This window comes from Anopheles bellator, chromosome 2 (genome assembly GCF_943735745.2).
Source record: "Anopheles bellator chromosome 2, idAnoBellAS_SP24_06.2, whole genome shotgun sequence".
In the NCBI taxonomy this organism is placed as follows: Eukaryota; Metazoa; Arthropoda; class Insecta; order Diptera; family Culicidae; genus Anopheles; species Anopheles bellator.
In genome coordinates this window covers 55,289,770-55,310,324 of record NC_071286.1, presented here as the reverse complement: position 1 = coordinate 55,310,324, position 20,555 = coordinate 55,289,770, and the positions used below count along the sequence as shown (strand labels likewise).

At 45.2% G+C, this 20,555-nt stretch overlaps 1 protein-coding gene across 1 annotated transcript in view; it reads left to right on the top strand.

Annotated features, from left to right (window-relative positions):
• LOC131211540 (Kv channel-interacting protein 4-like) overlaps positions 1–19,007 on the top strand; it is a 40,002-nt gene extending 20,995 nt beyond the window's left edge. The window contains exons 3-6 of the mRNA XM_058205042.1: positions 5,562–5,753; positions 17,198–17,271; positions 17,362–17,574; positions 17,682–19,007. Coding sequence (XP_058061025.1) covers positions 5,562–5,753; positions 17,198–17,271; positions 17,362–17,574; positions 17,682–17,792 — 590 coding nt within the window. The 3' untranslated portion in view covers positions 17,793–19,007. The remainder of the gene's footprint in view (positions 1–5,561; positions 5,754–17,197; positions 17,272–17,361; positions 17,575–17,681) is intronic.
• Positions 19,008–20,555: the final 1,548 nt, after the last annotated feature.

Below are 20,555 nucleotides of genomic sequence, written 5' to 3'. Positions count from 1 at the left end.
AATATTTTCAATTTTTAATGTTGCTGCTTGGAGAGAATTCACATTTACATAAACATAAAAGTAACGTTTTCACTGTCAATTGCGAACATTACTTTAAAAACAGTTCTCAAATAGACAAATAGGTTCAAAATGTATTGCAAACACCCCGCAGGAAAATATGTGCCTACAACAGCATCTTGTTTAACTAGCGAACTGCTTGGTGCTTCCAATCAGGGCCCGAAAGAGTTATGTGTTAGACTTTTAAGTCGTAAATATCGTTCGTTGCATCGTTGTTGGTTTTTACAGCCACTTCAACGGCCACTTCTCCACAACGGCATCGTCCTGCGTGCGTGCCCAAAGATAGACAAGAACAACGCTCCGCAATACTTTGCCGGAACGGTTTGGCGCAGCTCCGAACGCCGGTTGAAAAATCATTCGTCAAATTGATGGCTGAACAGCGCACCGTGCGCACCATCGGCGATGTGCCAGGATGAGCGGCAAGCTCCATAAATCACCAAACTTTCCTAATAAACGAATCGCTCCCGAGACCCCGCCAAACGAAGCGATGGAGGCGCCTGGTGCTTCACTTGAGTTTTCTTCAACAAATAATTTCAACGTTCAGCGAAGTCGGCCAGCGGCCCCATTTCTCCGCCGGCGACGGGTTAAAAATGTGATTTTTGTTCGCCCCGCTCACTTGCGCTTTTCACCCCATCAGTCAACTGATTGGAAACTTTTCCTTTTCCCACTGCTGTCATTTCTTTTGCATCCATTCAAAGGGGTTTAATCGAGCTCGAAAGAAGTGCCACAACACCGGAGGTGCGCTTCCATCGGAGCTTCAAGAGCGCGTTTACACTTCTCTTGATGGCAGTCGACGCGTGACGATTACAAGAACCGCTCAGGAGCAAATCGATGACACACTTCATTAGAGGGGGCGCTGGGCACACGCCGCCCGGTTCTGTGGAGTGTGTGAAATCAAACGTGGCGGGCGGAGAAAAGGATTTCGGAACACTACACACGGTCGGTGGAAAAGTTGTCGGTCGATGTGGCAACGCATCCTGCGTTGGCTCCAGTCCGTTGATGGGCCGCTGATTGGAGGACTTGTGATTGTGGGCTCGTAGTGACATGCTGGCGCTGATAAATTCTGTCCGCGAGTTGCCCGCGTTTGCTGTGACATGCTAAAGAGCTCTTACAAAACCGCGCGACATGTCTCTCGACGGGGCGATGTTGATTGAATCTTTCATTCCACGGCGCATTCCGATTATGGCGATGGCTTCAAACACGTAAATAAGCGATTCGATTTGGAATGAGTTCCAAGGTACCGTTTTTTTTGAAAGCAAGTTACGCAAAAATGAGCCCTTGAAAGTGTCCAGAGAAAAGGAAAAACAACAAGTTCTTGTCATTATATCAGCTTGTGAGCAATAAATCCTACTTTCCAAATCTTTGTCCGTAGACCTGCAAAGCTTGTAAAAAAGGTGTGCCTTAACTTAAAGGTTTTTAACAATATTTCAAAAATTAATCCGGCATCCTGGCCCTTCTCGTGACAGGCTGGACTTCTTGAACTCGCTTGGAGGGTACTGAAACTTTCTTTAACTCGTGGGTCCGGGCATCATCCTTCGTAGTCGGTACACCGTCTTCAGCAAGCCTTCTATTTATTTAATCGACTTGACCTTGTCAGCGTTCCACCATTTTTGGTACTTTTTTGCAAAATTGCTACCGAAAGTTGGGACCGGACGTGGGCCCCAATTTTTTTGGCTCCGACCGACCAACACCCACCGTCCGCATCTGGTTTCGCGCCTCTTAAAGACCCTGCTCAATTATTCACCATTTCCGTCCCGGCGAGGAACATGAAACAGTGAGCGAGTAAATTTGTCTAACTATCTAATCCATTTTGCTGGCACGCAGATAAACAAACACTTGCCGGACAAACACCGTAAAGGAATGGTTTTATTTTTTCGACCTCCTCGACCCACTGCCGCCCGGACTCTCGGTGTGTTTACCCACAAAACATCCATATAAATGGCGTTACATAAACATTGACCCCCGGATACTTACTGGTGGCGCATCGGTCAGGCTATCGGTTGCCGGCGCACACACTGGAGCGGCTCATTTTGGCTTTAAAACACATATTTTGCACCAGATTTGCCCCGCCGTGCTGGGAAGCCAGCAAATCGAAGCCTGGGTGTTGGCTACGGGTGACGAACTTTCAGGGGTCGACATGGGTATGTTTTTCTACCATCCCCGTGCTGCTCCGGTGGTTCTACAGTAAGCCGAAAGTGGCCGCGTGTTAGCAAAACAACTCAATTGCTAAACGATTGATTAATGAAGACACGGCTCACTGTTGACAACTGGGGCCTCGACGACGGGCCGTCTGCCGTTAATGATTGGGTGTTGAAAACGGGGGTCCTAGCTGGTGGGTCGTTCGGCCGACCGGTCGGTGTTGGTGACAAAATTCTCGTGAGGTACTTTCTTTGCGGCAGCTTCGTGAGAAGAAAAACACCGTATAGTTAAAGGCAAAAAAAATAACAAGAACAAAATATTGCAAGTAAATGTTAGATGGACATTTTTTATCCATGTTTCTTTGAGTAACCTTGTGAAAACAGGAAGTTTTCACAAAACCACTTTAATTTAAGGATAGAATTTTTACTTAATTTTGTTTGGCAATTTGACGTACTTGTACACTTTTCTTGCTATACATTTCTCATTGTGTAAATCTTCCAAATGTTCGTTTCATTGTAATTGTTAATTGAATTAATCAATACGTGGAATTAATGCATTAATTAATACGTGGAAATCACATCGCTTTGCCAAGCGATGGAATGTTTCTTTTGAAAAAATACATTAAAAGGTTTTTTTTAATCTTACAAGAACTAAAAAGGCCGTATTTACTAGGCTTACTTGATAGTGAACTTAATCTAACTTAACAAGATTATCGTTATCAATAAATGGATTTTCCTCCACTTCAAAAAAGCCTTATCCCGGCCTAACTCGGCTGTACATCAATAGGTGATAGGTGTTAAATTTAATAATTAATAGTTTCAATATTTTAAAATAATTATTTTCATAAAATGTACTAAAAATTGTGAGGAAGTGGTTATCGACTGTTAAGTGCTACTGAACTACAGCTCAATTGGTCCACGAATACGAATATGTGGGTCAGTGTTTGTGGATTGATGCTGTCAATAATGCTACCGTGAGTCACCCAAGTACGGCATCATAAACATGAACAAAACATTACACTAAAAATGGCCGCCGCAGCTGGGTCCATGCTGCACAGTACAAAACAAACAACATGTGTTTTCCCGCTTTCGGGTCATTTGTTTTCCGGCGGCTCGCGGCTCGATCAGTGATCCGGACTGTAATAGTGGTGGTAACGGAGAGGCCGAACGGAATATTGATACTTAGTGTGTCGCGACAGACACCCGCCATCGACACTGGGTGGCCAATTAGAAACCCAACTTGTCAAACCCGTCCAGGGGTCAGCTCGGATTTGTCGGCTTGTGTTTTTGTCAGGTGTGTTTTGTAGCCACTGATACGTTGCCGAACGGCGAGTGAACGCCCGGTGCTGCCGGTGCTGGCTGGTTGGGGTCGGTCCGCTGCTGGGACCGATGCTCAATCGCCACGGCCTGCCACGGCCGGAGCACAGTTCAAACGGGCCAGCGATCGCTGGCGGTCGCCAATGTGTGGACGTGCTCCTGGTTCGGCCGTGTTGGAATGGTGCACTCGAGCAGTTGTCCGGCTGCTCGTTCGCTCGTCAACCGATGATCAGCAGCAGCCCCACGATCCTCCAACCACGGCCGGTGATCGTACTGCACCCGAACCAGTGGCGCCCGAAAGGCCCGCGGCCGTGTCCAATGGACGGCACCGGCACCGTCGGGACGCGATCGCACTCGAGATGCTGGCCAGAAAAGGTAAGCACACCACGAGATCTCTCGCTCGCTCCCGCACGATCGGTGGCAGGGGTTCGGTCCAGTCGTGGATGGCGTCAGTCAGTCGTCGTTGTCAGTCAGTAAGTTATTGGTTCGTGTCGGAGCCGGACGCGTCTCGATCCGTCGTGAATCCTGCACCCCGGATACGGTGTTTTGTTGGCCGACTTTCGAGAAACCGTTGTATGTGTCGTCCCCTAGTGTGATGAGTGGACGCCGCGCTGGTGATCAATGACGGTGATCGGTTCCTTCCACGAATTAATCAGCGCGAGCGTTTGGTGCAGAGATTAGACTTTTCTTCTTCTCGGAGCGCACAAAAGTGATCTGTTTCTTGTCTCGGTTTCTTGGAGATGGTAAATAATATAATCGCCCGGGCATGTAGAACGAACGGTGTTTGGGTAAATATTGTGGCCAATGTCTGTCGGGCGGTGGGACCGTAATAAAACCTGCCGTCTAGCAGCGGACCAAACAGATTCACGTCACTGGCTGGCAGTTGATTGAAGCGTGGTGCAAGTAATGTTGTAGCTGAAATGTTAACAACGTGTTTTCGTTGCCTACGAAAAATAAGTATTCACCCCGCCAGTGTGGCATTTTACAGTCTCGGAAGCTCACTCTGTTACGTAAAACGTGGGCAAGCATTGAGTGGAACAAAGTAACGTCACCGATCATCGAGCGTACTGTTCACTTTCCTGTTCTTTGCTATCCGAAGTGATTCGCTTCGTCAGCTGATTGCCTCAGGGCTTTGATCGATGAGGGCGATGGAGACACTCGCAGTGGCTGACGTTAAGTGATGGGCGAATCGAACTATCTGGACAGTAATTACTTGAAACAATATTGAGACGGATTGGGTTTCCCAAAGTGCCCAAAGTGTAAGCTAGAACAAGTGGAGATACAATACGAAGAAAATGGGTATTTTAAATATTCGCCAGTTTTACGGTAAGTGCAGCTGAATCGTTTCACTGGCTCTTTCGACGTATCATGACGCTTCGGAACCAATCAAAAGGAATTCGGAAATAAGGGGCAACGGCAGCAGACAATTTCAAATATTAATATTGAATTTAAGATATTTTTTGTCGGTTTAAAGAACACTAGTTTGCTTTCACGTGACGCCCGTAGGCTCTTATTTAAATTTTTGAGGTATGACAGTAAAGGAGTAGATTGATTCACTAGTTTGTTACTGAGAAAGTTTCGGCTCGGTACGTCCCATCAATTTATCCATTTTTGGTCGGGCGCCTTGGCTATGTTTGTTCAAGTGGAAAAAAAATTGAAAGGATGTTTCTCAATACTATAATTTATACTTACAAATGTAAGAATGAAGAAAGTGTACTCGAAAGAGCATCGTTTATAACACGTGAAGATGATAGAAATGGGAATAACCATTATTTGCATCAACACCCATGAAAATTTACATTTCCATCCGCGCAAATAACCACCTACTAATGAGCGGTACTTTGCTCGCATGTTTCGGATCATTTCGCATTTTGGAAACACTCCCCGTGGAGCCGTTAGTTGCAGCCGACCCTCACAACGGTCTCTCAACGGAAGAATTTGGCCCTTTTTTGTTTCTCGTTCGTTCCTGTTTTGCGCACCATTCATTCGTACTTCCCTGCCGTACTGGCTGCCTTGCTAAACTCTCAACATTTGCATCTTTCGTTGCAGAACCAGAAGCGGAAGATCTGCCGGTTCCGGCCCGCTACTATCCGGACTCGCTCGTCGAGCTAACGCGCACGGCTCGCTTCACCGAGGACGAGATCAAGCGCATTTACCGTGGCTTCAAGGCCGAATGTCCTACCGGCATCGTGAAGGAGGACACGTTCAAGGGCATCTACTCGCAGTTCTTTCCGCTCGGTGGTGAGGATAGCATGTAAACAGGGCCATCCGTAGATGCTGCTTCCCAACCCATTCACCATTCCTTTCTCACACTGTCTCTCTCTCTCTCTCTACGTCGGAAGTCGTTGTCCCGGCTGTCGGTCGGTTTCTTCCGAGCTCTGGTTTTGGGACGTCAAGATGTTCGCGAATTCGAACCTTTTGACTGCGGCCCAGCGGTGTCCGGTGCTGCCGGTGGCCCGGGGCAAATAGTCGTTGCAAGGCTGAGGCCATGCAGTTGGGGCTGCATCATTTATGGATGACCCATTTTTCACAACATCACTTTTCCTTTTTTATTTCTATGCTGTTGCGCTCGAGCTACTTCGTGTTTAGAGCTTCAGACGTGTTTTGTGAGTTTCTTTGCGCATGGCTTGCTTATGAATCATGGGCTACTTATTGCGGGCATACTTTAACTGTAGGTTTCTATTAGCATTCCTCACAGTTTCTTTAAGAGTTGTGGTTTTGACTATTTATTATTGGCTGTTTGACATCGTTGTTTTAGAAATATTTTCAATGGCTTTGGCTTCCCTTTTGAACGAATCGATTGTGAAAACACCTTTTTTGTTGAAATGCCACCGAATCGATAAGTATGATTGATTGATCGATATACTGGGTAACTGACAGGTAAAACAGAATTCGGATTATTCGGACACACGATGATTCTCCTGAACCGAGTAATATCGACGTAGAAATCGTGCGTCTGGCCTGCGAAATAACCGGACCATCATCACCTTGGGTTTTGGGTTCGATTCGAATCGGGTTTCGGAAAAAAAGAAGGAAACAGAAGAGTCCCCATCTGTGGGGCCAACCGAAACGCCAGCCGGTGGCGAAATATGTTCGCCGTAAAGGAACTGTAGGAAGCAAAAAGAGAACCAACGAACATCTTACGGTAAACGTAACCATTTGTTTACTTTAAGTTTGGCGCACTTCGACACCGACAACGCTTGGGGGCCGTTGTGAAAGACAGGATGGTTGGAGCCGGCGAAGGAACGGAACCGGTTTCTTCTCCTTCCTGTTTTCCTGCCGCGGTCCTTCCGATAAAACCCCCCGGTTTTCCCATTCGTCCGTCGGGGCCGTTCGTAACAGTTTTGGGGGGTAGACAGCATGCGGACAACCGCATTTCTGGCACGCCTTCTGGAGGTGCAATTTTGGTCATTCTTGGTTTCGTTATTGTTTTCGTTAAATCTTTATTTTCTTCTCCGTCGGCGGAGGTTTGCTTTCCTTTGGCTTTCCCCAAGCCAACCGTTGCAAGTTTACTTCGAAAACTTGCTGTTTATTTTACGAACTGACCGACGGCCACGGCTGAACTAATTACTGCTACGAAAACGATACCAGGCACCTCCGTTCAGACGGCAAGCGTACAAAAAATGTACAACCAGCCACCACTATAACAAAGTTTTCACGGCCACGACCAGCACGGCGGCCGATTGTTGCGATAAACGGGTTTTCGGGACGGGATCAAATAACCACCGCAGGGAACTCGCGTTCAAAGTCGTTTCGTTTTCGAGCAAGTTTTACTAAAACCTGCTCTGGTCGGTTAACGAGTTTTTATCCCGATGCCCGGTGAAAGATTGTGGGCTCGACATTGTGCTTTAACGATGAAAACAATTTTTGGGCAAGTTGTGAAGTCCAAAAATACACGATCCTGTGTGTTCAATGTTTAATTTTAGTTTATTTCAGTTGTTCGTCGAGCTATATTATGATTTAACTAATATCTAATATCACATTCTACATAACTTTGGTTCTCTTCAAAAATTTTCGTTTCATTATTTTATTGCTTTTCTGAGCAAACCAGCCTTTTGTATGTTGGTAAACGGGTTGCAATAAGTCGATTGAAATGGGTAGTATTTTTTTCTCTTGCCTTGGAATCGTTTCCGTTTGTTGTGAAACATTCAGTAAACTGGCTGTGGCCTTAGCTGGTGTATACAACGCTTAACGGAGCGGCTTCAAACGAAACGAGTCACGGAAATACGAGATGCACGCACGCGGCGCGCCACTGTTGTTAAAATAAATCTTACTTGATGTGGGAAAACGAACTTCAACGTGGCAGTAATTGTAGCCTGCACGCCACGCTCTATTTGAGCGAGAGATACTGAACGGTCTTGGGCTTGGGGATAATAATGATACAAGCGCTTTCCACTTTTCACCATACCGAGGCGAGCAGAACCGCTCAATTATTCCCTAACAAGCCGGCCCAGTGCACGCTTTCGTTGAACAGTTTCGCATTTTTGGCAATGGGAAGCCTCTGCAACGAAAACAAAACCCCCGGGAGAAACCCGGCCAAAAATTGGTCCCTCCCTCTGTGAAAAGGGAGGAAAGTTTTCCTTGCAAAAGTTCCTTGCCAAAAAAACCGCAAAGAAAAACACTCCGACACCGACGATCGTTACCACACATCATCAGCAGCATCCGGAACCTGCGTGCATGTATTCTGGAAACTCGTGACCGTGGTATTTTGGTGCTAAATCGTACGTGTAATTCAATTTCAGGTCCGTAAAGTCTTCCAAAAAATGACCATACCGAGAGCCATTGAAAAAACCTTCGATTTCTTAAGTTTTCAATGATTTTTATTTTTTACATTTTCGTTTACTTCGTTTGTTTACCATTAGTTTCCCTTTTCCACGTCCATTAAAATAATTCTTGAGCAACGCTTCGTTTTTTTTAAACACGTTTTACAAAAAATAAGCCAAATTTTTAACAATTTTCGATCTAAGAAGTAATATGGTCTATGCGTTGCGAATCGGACTGTTGAAAAGATGGCTCTACCTGCCGATTTGGAGTTCCTCGTTTTGCTGTTCATTCATCAATACCTTGTACCTTGTTTGGACATCTGTTAAATGAGTTCAGGTAGAAACAAAAATTAAATCAGTTTTCAACCGTTCTTTGAAAGGGTTGGACCATATCAACTTTTGTGCCTGAAGCAGACGTTTCGCGAGATTATTATTTTTACAACAAATGATCAATTTGAACCATGCATTGATTGAAAAACGACCAAAATGTCATTTCTAGTATTCCTAAGTGGAGGCGCCTGGTGCCCCATGGCCCGGCGCTTCCATGACCCAACAAGCAAAACTGTTTCAGGATACTATCAAATAACTTATATGGGAGCTGCTATCCCTCCCCGCATTATTCACCAGACTTGGTTCTTTCCGAATATCAATCATTTTCATCGATGGGACACGAATTGGCTGAGCAGCCCTTCATTTTTCTACGAGGAAGTCGAAATGGGATGACTAATTAATTTACTTTAAAGGACGAAGAATTCTTTCGTCTGGGAATCCATAAATTACCCGAGAGATGGGAGAAATGTATAGCTAAAATGTATTGTAAAATGCAATGTATTAAAATGTTATAACCACTTTTGTGTGTTAAAAACAGTCCGATTCTGAACGCATAGACCTGTATATCTATTTTGCACATAATATTTTGATGGTCTACACAAATATCTTCTTGTCGAGTGTTTGTCAATGTTTTCAGACAGTTAGTTAACTAATCAATTTGACGAAGATGATACAGGTTACGAATTGGCGCGTGTTGCAGGCAACGATTAGATGATATATGAATATTATCTAACTTGTCCGATCCGATGCGATTAAGGTGTTTGTTGTTTAAACCGTCCATAATGAATATACTAATCCTATTTTCGTGAACCTTAGGTTTTTAAAAAATATGCTTCCTTTGGTAACATACTAGCTTCACTGCTTCATAAACCCACTTCTTACTGCGGTGCAAGAGCTCGGATCGATGTCGGCGCACCCACCGTCGTGGTAAGCGCTAAATGGTGTGCTATTGTGTTCGTTGTGAGGAAATTCAATGTGCGACGTCGTTATCGTTGTCATCATTAACCGGCCGCTTGACTTTCATCGACACCGTGACATCGGGGAAAGTTAAAACCATTTCATCAAACCACTTCACCTAGTCCGATGGGTCAGTAAGTGATCATCCGCCGACTGCTGCGACTTCTCGATGTGTTATCGCCCCGCTAATGGTTTCGGTCGGGTGTCGGGAATCGGGGTGTCGCAAGCAAAACAGTTAGCTAACGATGTCATGGCGGCGATCAGGCGTGCGATTATTGGAGAAAATGTCGACGATAGCGACGCCTGCCGACAGTCCGACCGGGACGCAACAGTCGGACGATTGCTCCAATTCACCATTCACCGGCCTCCAATGTGGGGGATGCTGATAAGAATCGGTCAAATCGTTCCTCGTTTTTTGGGCTGCTCGTAGGGAAAGCGAATTTCCGTGCCAGAGTCAGAGACAATAATGCCCCTAGCGCCATTACGGTTGATGGTATTCATTAAATCACATGAATTGGTTTGCGCTCCTTCTGGGAGGACGGAAAAAGAATTCCCCACTACAAGCCCTCCAGGCCGAAAAATGGTTATTTGTGTGATATTGACTGTTTCCCATATTACTATGGCCCGTGCCCTCCTTTGAGCCATCCCCCGCCGTATAGCCATGGGAATTGATTCGATGAACACTGTTGACTTTCGCTTTATTTTATGTCCATGTTTTTCTAGTTTACATAGTGTCGTAGTTTTACGGGATATGGTAAAACAATAGAGTGCTTTTGGAGCTGCTCGTGGGGGGCCGCCGGCAACAGGTTAGAGAGCACAGCAGAGCAAATAAATAAATCGATTCCGAACGGTTCGCATTAGTTGATCGAAGGAATCGACGTTTCACTGTCTGCGAAGTATTGGGTCGTTGTTTGTCATATTCGTTGTGTGGTCAATCGGATAAAGATTTCTTCTCATGATACGTCGATTTTTGAGCAGTTAAATTTTCATTATTTTTTTTTTGGTTTTCTTGATGTTGGATGAGTCCTTTTCGGAGTATTCAACATGATTAGATTGTTTGTTTCCTTGCGTTACACTTTTTCTAGATTCTGGCGACCATAATCGAGACCATCTATAATTGAAATCGAGAAGAGTTCAAACCGTGCCAACCGATTTTACTTTTCTATTCAAATTTTAAGTAAAGGCATATTGTACGCCACAATCGCCACGGCACATTGTACGCCAGCAGCACTTGAACTCTAATTGCTCCTGCAATCCGTGCTGTCTTAAGTAACTCAAGCAATATTCAATTGGAATCTTCAATATCGTTCAGCATCGTTCGCCCCATCACGCAGATGAAGGAATGTTACAGTGAGTCGGCCGACGAGACGTAAGAAAATCTCACAAAGCCCCTTAAGACGTAGACGTGTAGCGTTTCGCGCCGCGGCAGCCAAATTAAATGAACGGAAACAACATTTCAGTGGTCGGTTCTTTAACTTTACGGTGGCGGTTCTAGAAGAGCGACCGAGCGACGACGAGAGTAAACTCGAAAACCCGGCAGTAAATCATAAATATTCATTCGTCGTGTTAGCTCCAGGTTCCATCCAGGGTTGTTGTTACTACATGCGCGCGGCCAGTATTTACATAAACTTGGCACCTCGACGTTATTGCTGCTGCGTCGGTGACGTGAAAATCAATAACCGAAACCAGGAGGACGGAAGCCAATCGGAGGCACATATCTCGTGCGTGAGGAAGAGCTGAGTTTTTCCTTTTTTAGCTCCGGCCGTGAAGAACCGTATTTATGAACCGTTGGTTTATTATTTTTCCAATTTTTCGCCTTTTTTCGGGTGAGCTAAGTTTCCTCTCGGAAACCGCAAAACTCACGCGCCGCTTTCGGATTTCAACTTCGTGCTCCCGGTTCCCGGTGGACGTACGGGATAGTAAAGTCTGGGCCGCTGCCGCAATCAACTACGGCTTTTGATGTGAACCATTTGCCAGCGAAGTTCCCTCAAATTAGTTTTTACTTTCCACACATTCCGTCGTCGGGCATTTCAACTCCCTAATGGATGGGGTTCGGAATGGAAGCGTTTTACATTTCACATAAGTAAATACGATCCACCGGCAGTTAACAAGTTTTGCTACAGTTTTCTTGTTTCCATTTGGTACCAGCTCGCTGGGCCGGTTGCAAGGTTTTTGGTCGAATTTTGGACCCTCCGAACGGTTTCGTAGAACCACTGTATGGCGCAATGGCGGTTCGGTTTTCCTAGGAACGACACACATCGCGACTGGGAAAGAAATTTAACACGTGGAACCGTGTGTTCCTAAAAAAGGGGAGAAGAATCGGTCGAATGAAATAGTAAAAAACACGAACAAGCATCCTCACAGACCCCGACCGAGGGATCGTGTAATCGTCGTTGGGTTGGAACCAACTAGTCCGATTTTGTTTGTTTAGTTTTTGCAAACTTAAGCCGGGCCGCAGAAAGCGTTACGGATTGAGAACTGTCGACAGGATGGTGAACGAAAGTAACCCCTTTAATACTGCGGGAAACATGCCTTGTGCTACAGCCGAGGGTTTCGACCATGAGTTGATAACGGTTTTTGCAATGGAGCATAAATTGAAATAACTCAACGCAGCGTTTTTGCCGTACAATCATCACAATATTTATAATCCCGTGTGGAAATCGGTGTCCACCGGAGCATGACATCAAATGTTTCTTTCCTATTTGACAAAACTGTAGATTTATGGTAGGACTGTAGGTTTATCAAATGGAACGGTTCCGCACCGAACATCTTCGAAGGTCCTTGTCACGGAGGATTCGGGATGCGTTTTTTGGTGGTTTTATGGTACCACTGTGGCGTGTCCTGTCTGTGGTCCTGCCGACTTCCAGCGTGACAGCGACACAAAACTACAAAACCGGAATAAATTCATTCGATAAATATTCATAAGTGGCCGTCGTTGGAAATGAATGACCATACCCGTGTCCCGGCTCCCGTGTTTTTGTCGCCGAGTTCGCCCGATTTTTTTATCGGCTGGTCTACTGTTCCATCACGATCCTGACCGGCGGTGCGTGTCCTTCACATTTTTCGTGTGCTAAGAAACGCCAAATGAATCTCCCATTTTGGCCCCGGGAATGGGTGATGTGATGGCCTGTGATCAGTGTCGTGTCTAAACGTGGTTCGATGAAGCTCGCGCCACGCGGGGCCCATTCGGATGATTCATGCGGCTTCCCCGGGGAAGTGGTCGGGCATAATTATGTAAATTGTGATTATTCAAACACAGCGTCCCACATGCGACCTTCGCAGGGCCAGGGAATGGAATTGAACACACTCCACGCTTTCACAGCGGCCACGGCCGTGATCTGGCTCGAAACATCTGCTAATCCTGTCGCCGGGGTCGAGACAGACGGCCGCAGGTTTCCCCCGGTTTTGAATGGGATTATGGGTCCGTGCAACATGTAATTGTTTGGAAATGTGGCTTTAATTAATTCTCCCCGTCATTAGGGAGACTCCAACCGCTAAGATGCGGTCACTCTGTAGCGACCGTTCCGTCGATGCTACGATTTAATGAGGTTAGCTTCGGCACGAACCACGGCTTGGAAATGAGCGATTGCGTTCGCAAATGGCGCCCACTTGGCGGTTTATTAAACCTCGTTTGGATGCAAATTTATTGAGAATGGCCACGGGCCTAATGCGCCCGCGGGCTTTCCGGAGACGTGGCATATTATTTGTCGTACGGAAATATGTTTTTTATTTATAAGAAACAACATGAAATGTGTGTTGAAACTAATAACAGTTTACCAGAAGCCCTCGGTTTTTCTTTCTGGCTGGATCTAGAGAGAAATGTTTGTGGAAAATCCGGCCTCTGCCCTTTAAAATATACATTAATACATTAGATAAATGAGTTTGAACTTTAATAATTCTTTAATAATAATAATTATAAAAGATCAAATTTCATTGCCTTAGAAATTCTGTTCCAAAAGATATTTTGTATCGTAAGGACCTATGTCCAACATCCTCTTGCAAAAGAGACAAGTTTTCACATAGATCTGTCTATAAAATGTTTTTGTTTCATGAAAAAATATAAACTAAATATTTTTTTCAAAAAACCAATATAATTTTTAAATTTCCAAAAACACATTACCGTTTTCGACGTGTCATTGAATTCACATTACACATTATATGTAGGGTACCGTCAAATGAAACGTCCTCAAAGACGATTAGATTAAGTGAAGGGTGCCGGTCGAATCGTGACCATTTAAGAACCTACACCTTTAGCAACCTTTGCCCACGAATCGGACTCGCAAACACGAGGCCCATCATCGCTAATGGCCAATCCTTTCAAGGGTTGGCCACAACACCTTTTAATGTGCTTGTGTTTGGCGAAAATAGCGTAACATGCGCCCAGTTGGAGCCATCAAATTGGGCGGGTACGGAACGTGAAACATTAACAGCTATACTGTGTCGAAATGGCCACCACTAGTAACGGACGGCCACATCCAGATGCGGAGGTCATGAAATGGAAAATTTGCGACCGTTCTCGGACAAAACACGGAATTTCACTCAATACTCGTTCGGCGCCAAAGCGGCACCTGCCGGACAGCGATTTTGTGCCGAGCGATTGGCCGAGGGCTTAAGCTGCGAATCGGTTCGCAGCTTGGTGAGGAAAGGATGAAGGCAAAAGGACTTTCGGCTACATGTTCAAGACCCATGGCCGAACGGGTGGGCGCCAGGCTGAGAGACTGAGCCAAGCGTAAATGACACTCAACCACGCAACAACTTCCGTTGCGGGATTGAGTCTCTCTCTCTTCCTTTCTCTCTATTATCCTTTCTCCTTTTTTCACAACCAATCAATCGCTCAGGATCATTATAGGTGTGACCTTCTTGCTGCTTCGGGTGACTTACTAACAGTTCTTACGCTTTGTTTCGTCTCCATTGTTTCTCCATTGTTCATCCCATTTTTTGCCGTCCACCCGCGCTTCGAAAGGTCGTTGCCATGCGGCCAGCAATGCTCGTAAAATCAAAGCTCGATGAAACGTAAACGTCCGGCACGAGTGGCATCATCGTATCGCTCTCTTATCGCTCCGGCCACGTGTTTGTCGCCACGTTGCGAGTCGTAAAACGTAAACCTAGTTTCTGTCTCGAAGCCTTTGTCGCACGAACGGAAACCGGTAAAGGGTCCATCGACCGGCCACTGCAATAAACATAAACCATTGCCCCCGTGAAAACATCACGGAAACGGGTCTCGTATCGCACGAACTAAAATTCCTTCAGTTCAAGTCCAAGTGCAACGAAGTCCATGGAGCCACCCTCAGATACGGCGTTTGCAAAAACACGCAAATCAACGACTGGAGAGTTCAGAAAAGTGTGGTCAAAATGCTCTATTAAAAATTAATCGCGATAGTCGAGATAGGCAAAACCGTTTATGGCAGCGTTTGGGCAACGATGGTAGGAACAGGTTGACCCGTGTGGCCACAAGTAAGTGATTTCCGCCATCAATTTCCGGTTACTACGAACCGCCACGACCCGAAAGTACGCCTCACGGACAGACGATTCGAAATCGTCGCTAATCTTGGCGCATAAATTAAACACATCCACACGGCTGCCTCTATTCCAGTAGCTCCGCTCTCTCCCTTTCCAGTAGCGACCGGTGGCTGCCCTCGGGATGTGTGCCGTGAAGGATGTTTGCCGAGCGGGGGGCGAATGATGGCAACTAAGCGGTTCGTTCGTTTGTTTGTCTGAACGACCGGCGGGCGACGACCTGGGACTCGAAAAGTGGTCGACAGCTCGAGCAAGATGTCAATTTCACCGTCAGCCCCAAACGTGTGCTCAATTGTGTGACGTAAATCTTCGTTCCACCATTAATCTTGCTCACGGCTGCGGCCTTCTTCGTGCCGGGCTTCCGAAGTATGCTAAGTACGGGAAAAAACGGGAACGGCGTAATTTCACGGCGCCGGCGCTGGAACTGAAGACTGGATGGCAAGAAATATGCTGAATTTTGCAAACGTTATCGAAAATGCTTCGAATGAAGGTGCGGGTACGGGTGTTGCGGTTTAAATCGGCCGCCTATTGTTGCAAAACCGTACCGGATGGAGACGCATGGTCGCTGGTGAATTTATTAGTGTTGGGCTGCCGATTCGCGCTGAACAAATTTGGCTTATGTGACAATTTTCCAATTTTCGCATACGCTGCTCATTTGTAGCATTGCGTGGTCTGGTTGTTTCCAAACGAAAGAGCGAATTTGTAGAGTTCGGCACTATTTAGGATATTCAAATGCGTGTTGGTATTTCTGCTTGATTCATAAGTTACTTTACTTTATTGGCTTTAAAATCGTCCAGAGTTGTATAATTGTGAGCCATATCTAGATGTATCGGTTTTACAAGCATGAATTTCATTGATTTCGTTGCTGTTGAAACGTTGATGTTGTAAGGTCCTGTTCGATGTCATATATTAATTCCGTTTCAGATAGTTCCTTCTATTAGGAAACTATTTGCACTTAAAACGCCTCCATCCAAAAGATATATTTTACGTGCATGGTTTGTGCTATAGCAACGTGCTATATCGTAGCCATTAGCAAAGGTGTGTCTGCTGATGACGCATACAGCCTTCAAATCATAGGGCTTACATGCTAAATTTTAAACTGCGATACCGTCGGCCACAAGCAGTAGGGAGTAATTTTCATACGCGGTTTCGGTGAATCCTAGTCGTTAGCATTTGGGACACACCACGGCGCCGGATGGAGACGCCCCGCGCTCGAACCGCACGCTCCATAAACGGTTACAAATTACTTCATTTAAATTTCAAAATTTCGTCTACACATTCCGAAACGCTCGGAGAACCTCCGTACGTTCGTTCGTTCGGCCCGTGACCCTTCAACTCCCGGGGTGGCCCAGATAAATACATTTTAATGGCACCTGGAGACCATTTTACCACTGCCCGTATCGGAAAGCTCCCGAATTTGGCTACTGTCGTGTCCTCTAGGTACCCTTTGCAATCTCATCCCATATTTAAGCACGGAATTAAGCATGGCTGAGAGAAGCTGGACTGTTGATTTAATGGTGAGTCCGGTCAATGACGCCTCCTGTGATGTCCTGGAGAGAATTTAGAACTTTTACAACATACGCGTAGCTGCTCTTGTTGCTTGTTGCTCTCATGTTGCTCTTCTGACATTTTTGGTATTACCGCTGGTGGACTTTTAGTACACAAAATAGTATTCAAACAAAATTCTACAAAAAAATCGTAGAAAAAGGTCTTTATTGGAAGAAAATGCAAACTAGAGTCATTTTTCAAAGAGCCGTAATTTAAACGCAATTCCAATCTGGGTTTTAAATTCCGAAAGAAGGCCCTCTAATGCTTTCTGCCACATCGCATTTAAGTAATGCATACCTCGCCCTTTTTTCTCCAAGCTGCACCTTTCTCTCGTTTTGTCTGCGAACTCATCAATCTTGTGCGTACACATTCGGTTTTATTGGCCTCTGTTTAGCATGAAATGGCTCTGTCGTTGTTCTTCTTCTGCTGCGTTCCATCTTGGTTACCGATTGTAGCTAACAGTTTGGCTACGTTTTTTTCTTTCCTTTTACTGCATTCTTTGTGGCGGTCTTTATTTTTCCCTTCGACGATGATGATGACGATGCCGACGAGCCCCGGCGGCCGATACAGCCAGCAGTGGTCAGTACGCACACTACGTTTTCAATTCCATCGATCTGGACCGGAATGGCTCACTAAGCTTTGAGGTAACACAACGCACCACTTACAGTTCGTTTGCTTCACGTTCATCAATTCATTTTTTTCTGCCTTTGAATCCATTTCTGGCTGGCCTGAAGGAGTTTGTCGCCAACCTGTCGATCCTGCTGCGGGGCACCGTGGACGAGAAGCTGCAATGGACCTTCTCGCTGTACGATATTAACGGCGATGGGTGCATCACGAAGGAGGAGATGAAGGAGATCGTGACGGCCATCTACGAGCTGATGGGCAAGGTTCCGGAAGGTTGCGAGGAGGAGCAGGCCATCAAGGATAAGGTCGAGCGGCTGTTTGAGGTAACCGCAGCCGTCCCCGTTCTGTCACTTTTCTTTTGTTCTCGCCCAATGTGACACCCTGTATTCTCTGTATTTTATGTTTTTCCTGGATGACATCCGCTGTACAGAAAATGGATCGCAACTGTGACGGAAAGATTACGCTGGATGAGTTCATCGAGTGCTGCACGAAGGACGAAAGCATCCGCCGATCGATAGCCGTCTTCGACACCATCTTCTAAACCCCCGACGATGGACCATCGGGCGTTGGACACGTCGGACCACGTGTCCCTCGTTTCGTGGATATCAGTTTCTCTTACTAGAAGCCCATCCTTCAAAGCAGCTTTCGGGCCGCGCCACAACGAATACGGAGTGTAACTCCAAGAGTTCAAAGAAGATGACACACCCAGAATCTTCCACGTAATTCGTAAACAGTGCAAATCTTTTTACAAACTTCATATCCGATCGCTGGTGTCCGTGTTGGGAGATCGGACACAGTTCGGGGGTAATTCAGACCAGCCTTCCGATTGTTTCCGAACCCAGCGCGGTGAGCGCGCAGGTGGCAAACGCGATCGCAATTTTGGTGTTACACATTCTACGTAATCTATCCTGTTGCTAGTTGATTGTTTAGGAAACGCTCCGCTTGTTTGCTCCGCCTTACGGTGGCCCCCAAACAGGAAACACATTCGAAGCATGGCGCTTAACTTGACTAGCAAGATAAGTAAACCCAACTCCGTGCGATGTAGGTGTTCCAGGAAGTCACCCGTGCCGTAGCAAAAGCCAGTGACCCATTTTCACTCCCTCTTCAAACGTGATATTTGCTGTTGTAAACTTTAACACTAACAAACGAAACCTTATCGAGACACGCAGAATTCGTATCCGGGCCTGATTTGTGCCGCGGCTGTTTTTGTCGTTTTACCATTATCATTAGAAAAAGAAGCACGATCACTGTCGAGCCGAAAGCAAATTGTTATGCTTCCGTTGGTATAGATGCAGCCCGTAAAAAGAGACCGTTCTAGCAACAATGCACCCTAATCTGCTGACACTTGAATACTAGATACATGTTGATACTGTTCTTCCATCTAATTCGATTCCTTTACCGTTACACACAACCTGTTGCCGTTCCTTAGACGAAGTTCTCCAAATTACTTACTCGTTCTTTACGAGGTAGAGATTTCTCCAAAACGCAGCCAAACTTTTGATGCTAACGAATCTCTCTTTCGGGTTCTCACTTTCTCAAACTTATATCCACACAAACACGCACTCACTGTTTGATCCAAAACAATCAAAAATAACTTCTTTCGACTCTTAATATAATGTTAACTCTTACACATTTTAACTACCCAGCGGGTAAATCGAGTTTCGACGAAGACCATATAACGTTACTGTTGCCAATTGGTGCACACCTTCCGATGCTAATCTTTTCTTAGTCGGTTGCCGCACCATATTTCGCTGACGTACTCGCTCTATGTAATTACTCGTGCTATCCTGGACAGAGAGCAGTACTCGGACAGAGTCTGAAATTTCATATAGGTTTTGGAGTGTGATATTTAATTTGTCAATCGACTCCTTCCAAAATGACTGGAGGGATGCAGAAAATCCAGTTGTTTTCCATACACTTTGTTATCGCTTTTCCTAAGGAAAGGCGTTATGCTGCACCCGAAGGCAGCGACGTTAAGGGTATATTGATAAACCAAGTTTACAGGAAATGAAATGATATAAACCATTTTTCTTCGCGAGACAATTGTTATTTATTTAATAATAAATACATTTCTGTACCACAGTACAGTAATAGATCGTGCGGTACGGCGAATCGTATTAATACACACCAAACCTACGTGCGTGTGCTAAGTCAAATAAGCAAATCACAATACATTTTGAATGTCTGAATGTTTCCAATTGTTGTTGTCTTGATAAAAAAAATGTATACATCCAAACGCCACTGCTTCGTGTACGTGAGTGAAACGAATAAATGTTTCCCCCTTAGACTAAGTAAGTGATATGATCCTTCGAGGGAACAGAAAAACACAAGACACAAAAAACGAGCCCAAGCATACATAAGCTCAGACAAACAGACACAAAACACTAACTCAAGACCAGGCACATTTCAGTCCCCATTTCAGTTGTTTCGATGTTTGTAATATGAAATCTGTATTTCCATATAATACATATAAAAAAGTCATTGAATAAAATATCCTTGTACAAAAACTTTCTCTCCGGTTGCAACGATTTTCTTGAGCCAACGAGCATCATGGAATATAGCATGCAAATTTAGTAAACCACGCACATATAAATTATATAGAAATCGGTCTATTATTAGTTGTAGTCTATTACACAAAAACTATTTACAATTTTATGAACAGTTTCGCGAGTTCTGTTCGCGAAACTTTTATTGTAAATTGATTTCACTTTTTCGCAATAGATGGCTCTTTGGCGAGTGCTTTTTGTTTTGGCGGGAGAGTCATTTGTTTTGGTGCAAAGTTCAGTTTCGTTACAATTATGCCGAAACGTTCAATAATAACGCAACTCGATCGTGATCTAGAGCAAGCACAAGATGGGGCAAATAAGACTCAAATATGAGAAACGCTGCGCGGGAAAACATAGGAAAAACGCCGGATGAAGAGGCAAAAACATGCGAAACTCGATGTGCAATTTTGAAACGTATAGCATCAGGAAAGAAATTGGGTTGTTGCTGTGTATGTTTTGGAGGCATGCAACCAACCTAGGCTTCGGCGATCTGAAGGTAAGAAATAAGAAATAGTTAGTCAATTATCGCACGCACGCATCGTTTCGCATCGTTTCGCATCGTGCCTGGATATCAGCTCTTAGCAGTAGTTTTCGCTAAATCCGCCAGATGCGCTAGTGGAACGGTTGCGTTAAAACATTCAAAAAAATATTTACACTGCTGGCCCAATAAATAGGTGAATAAGGCGAATTTTAATTAATTGACACGGAAATAACAATATATGTATGAGTCGTATGCGTTGGTTAATAAAGAGTAGAAT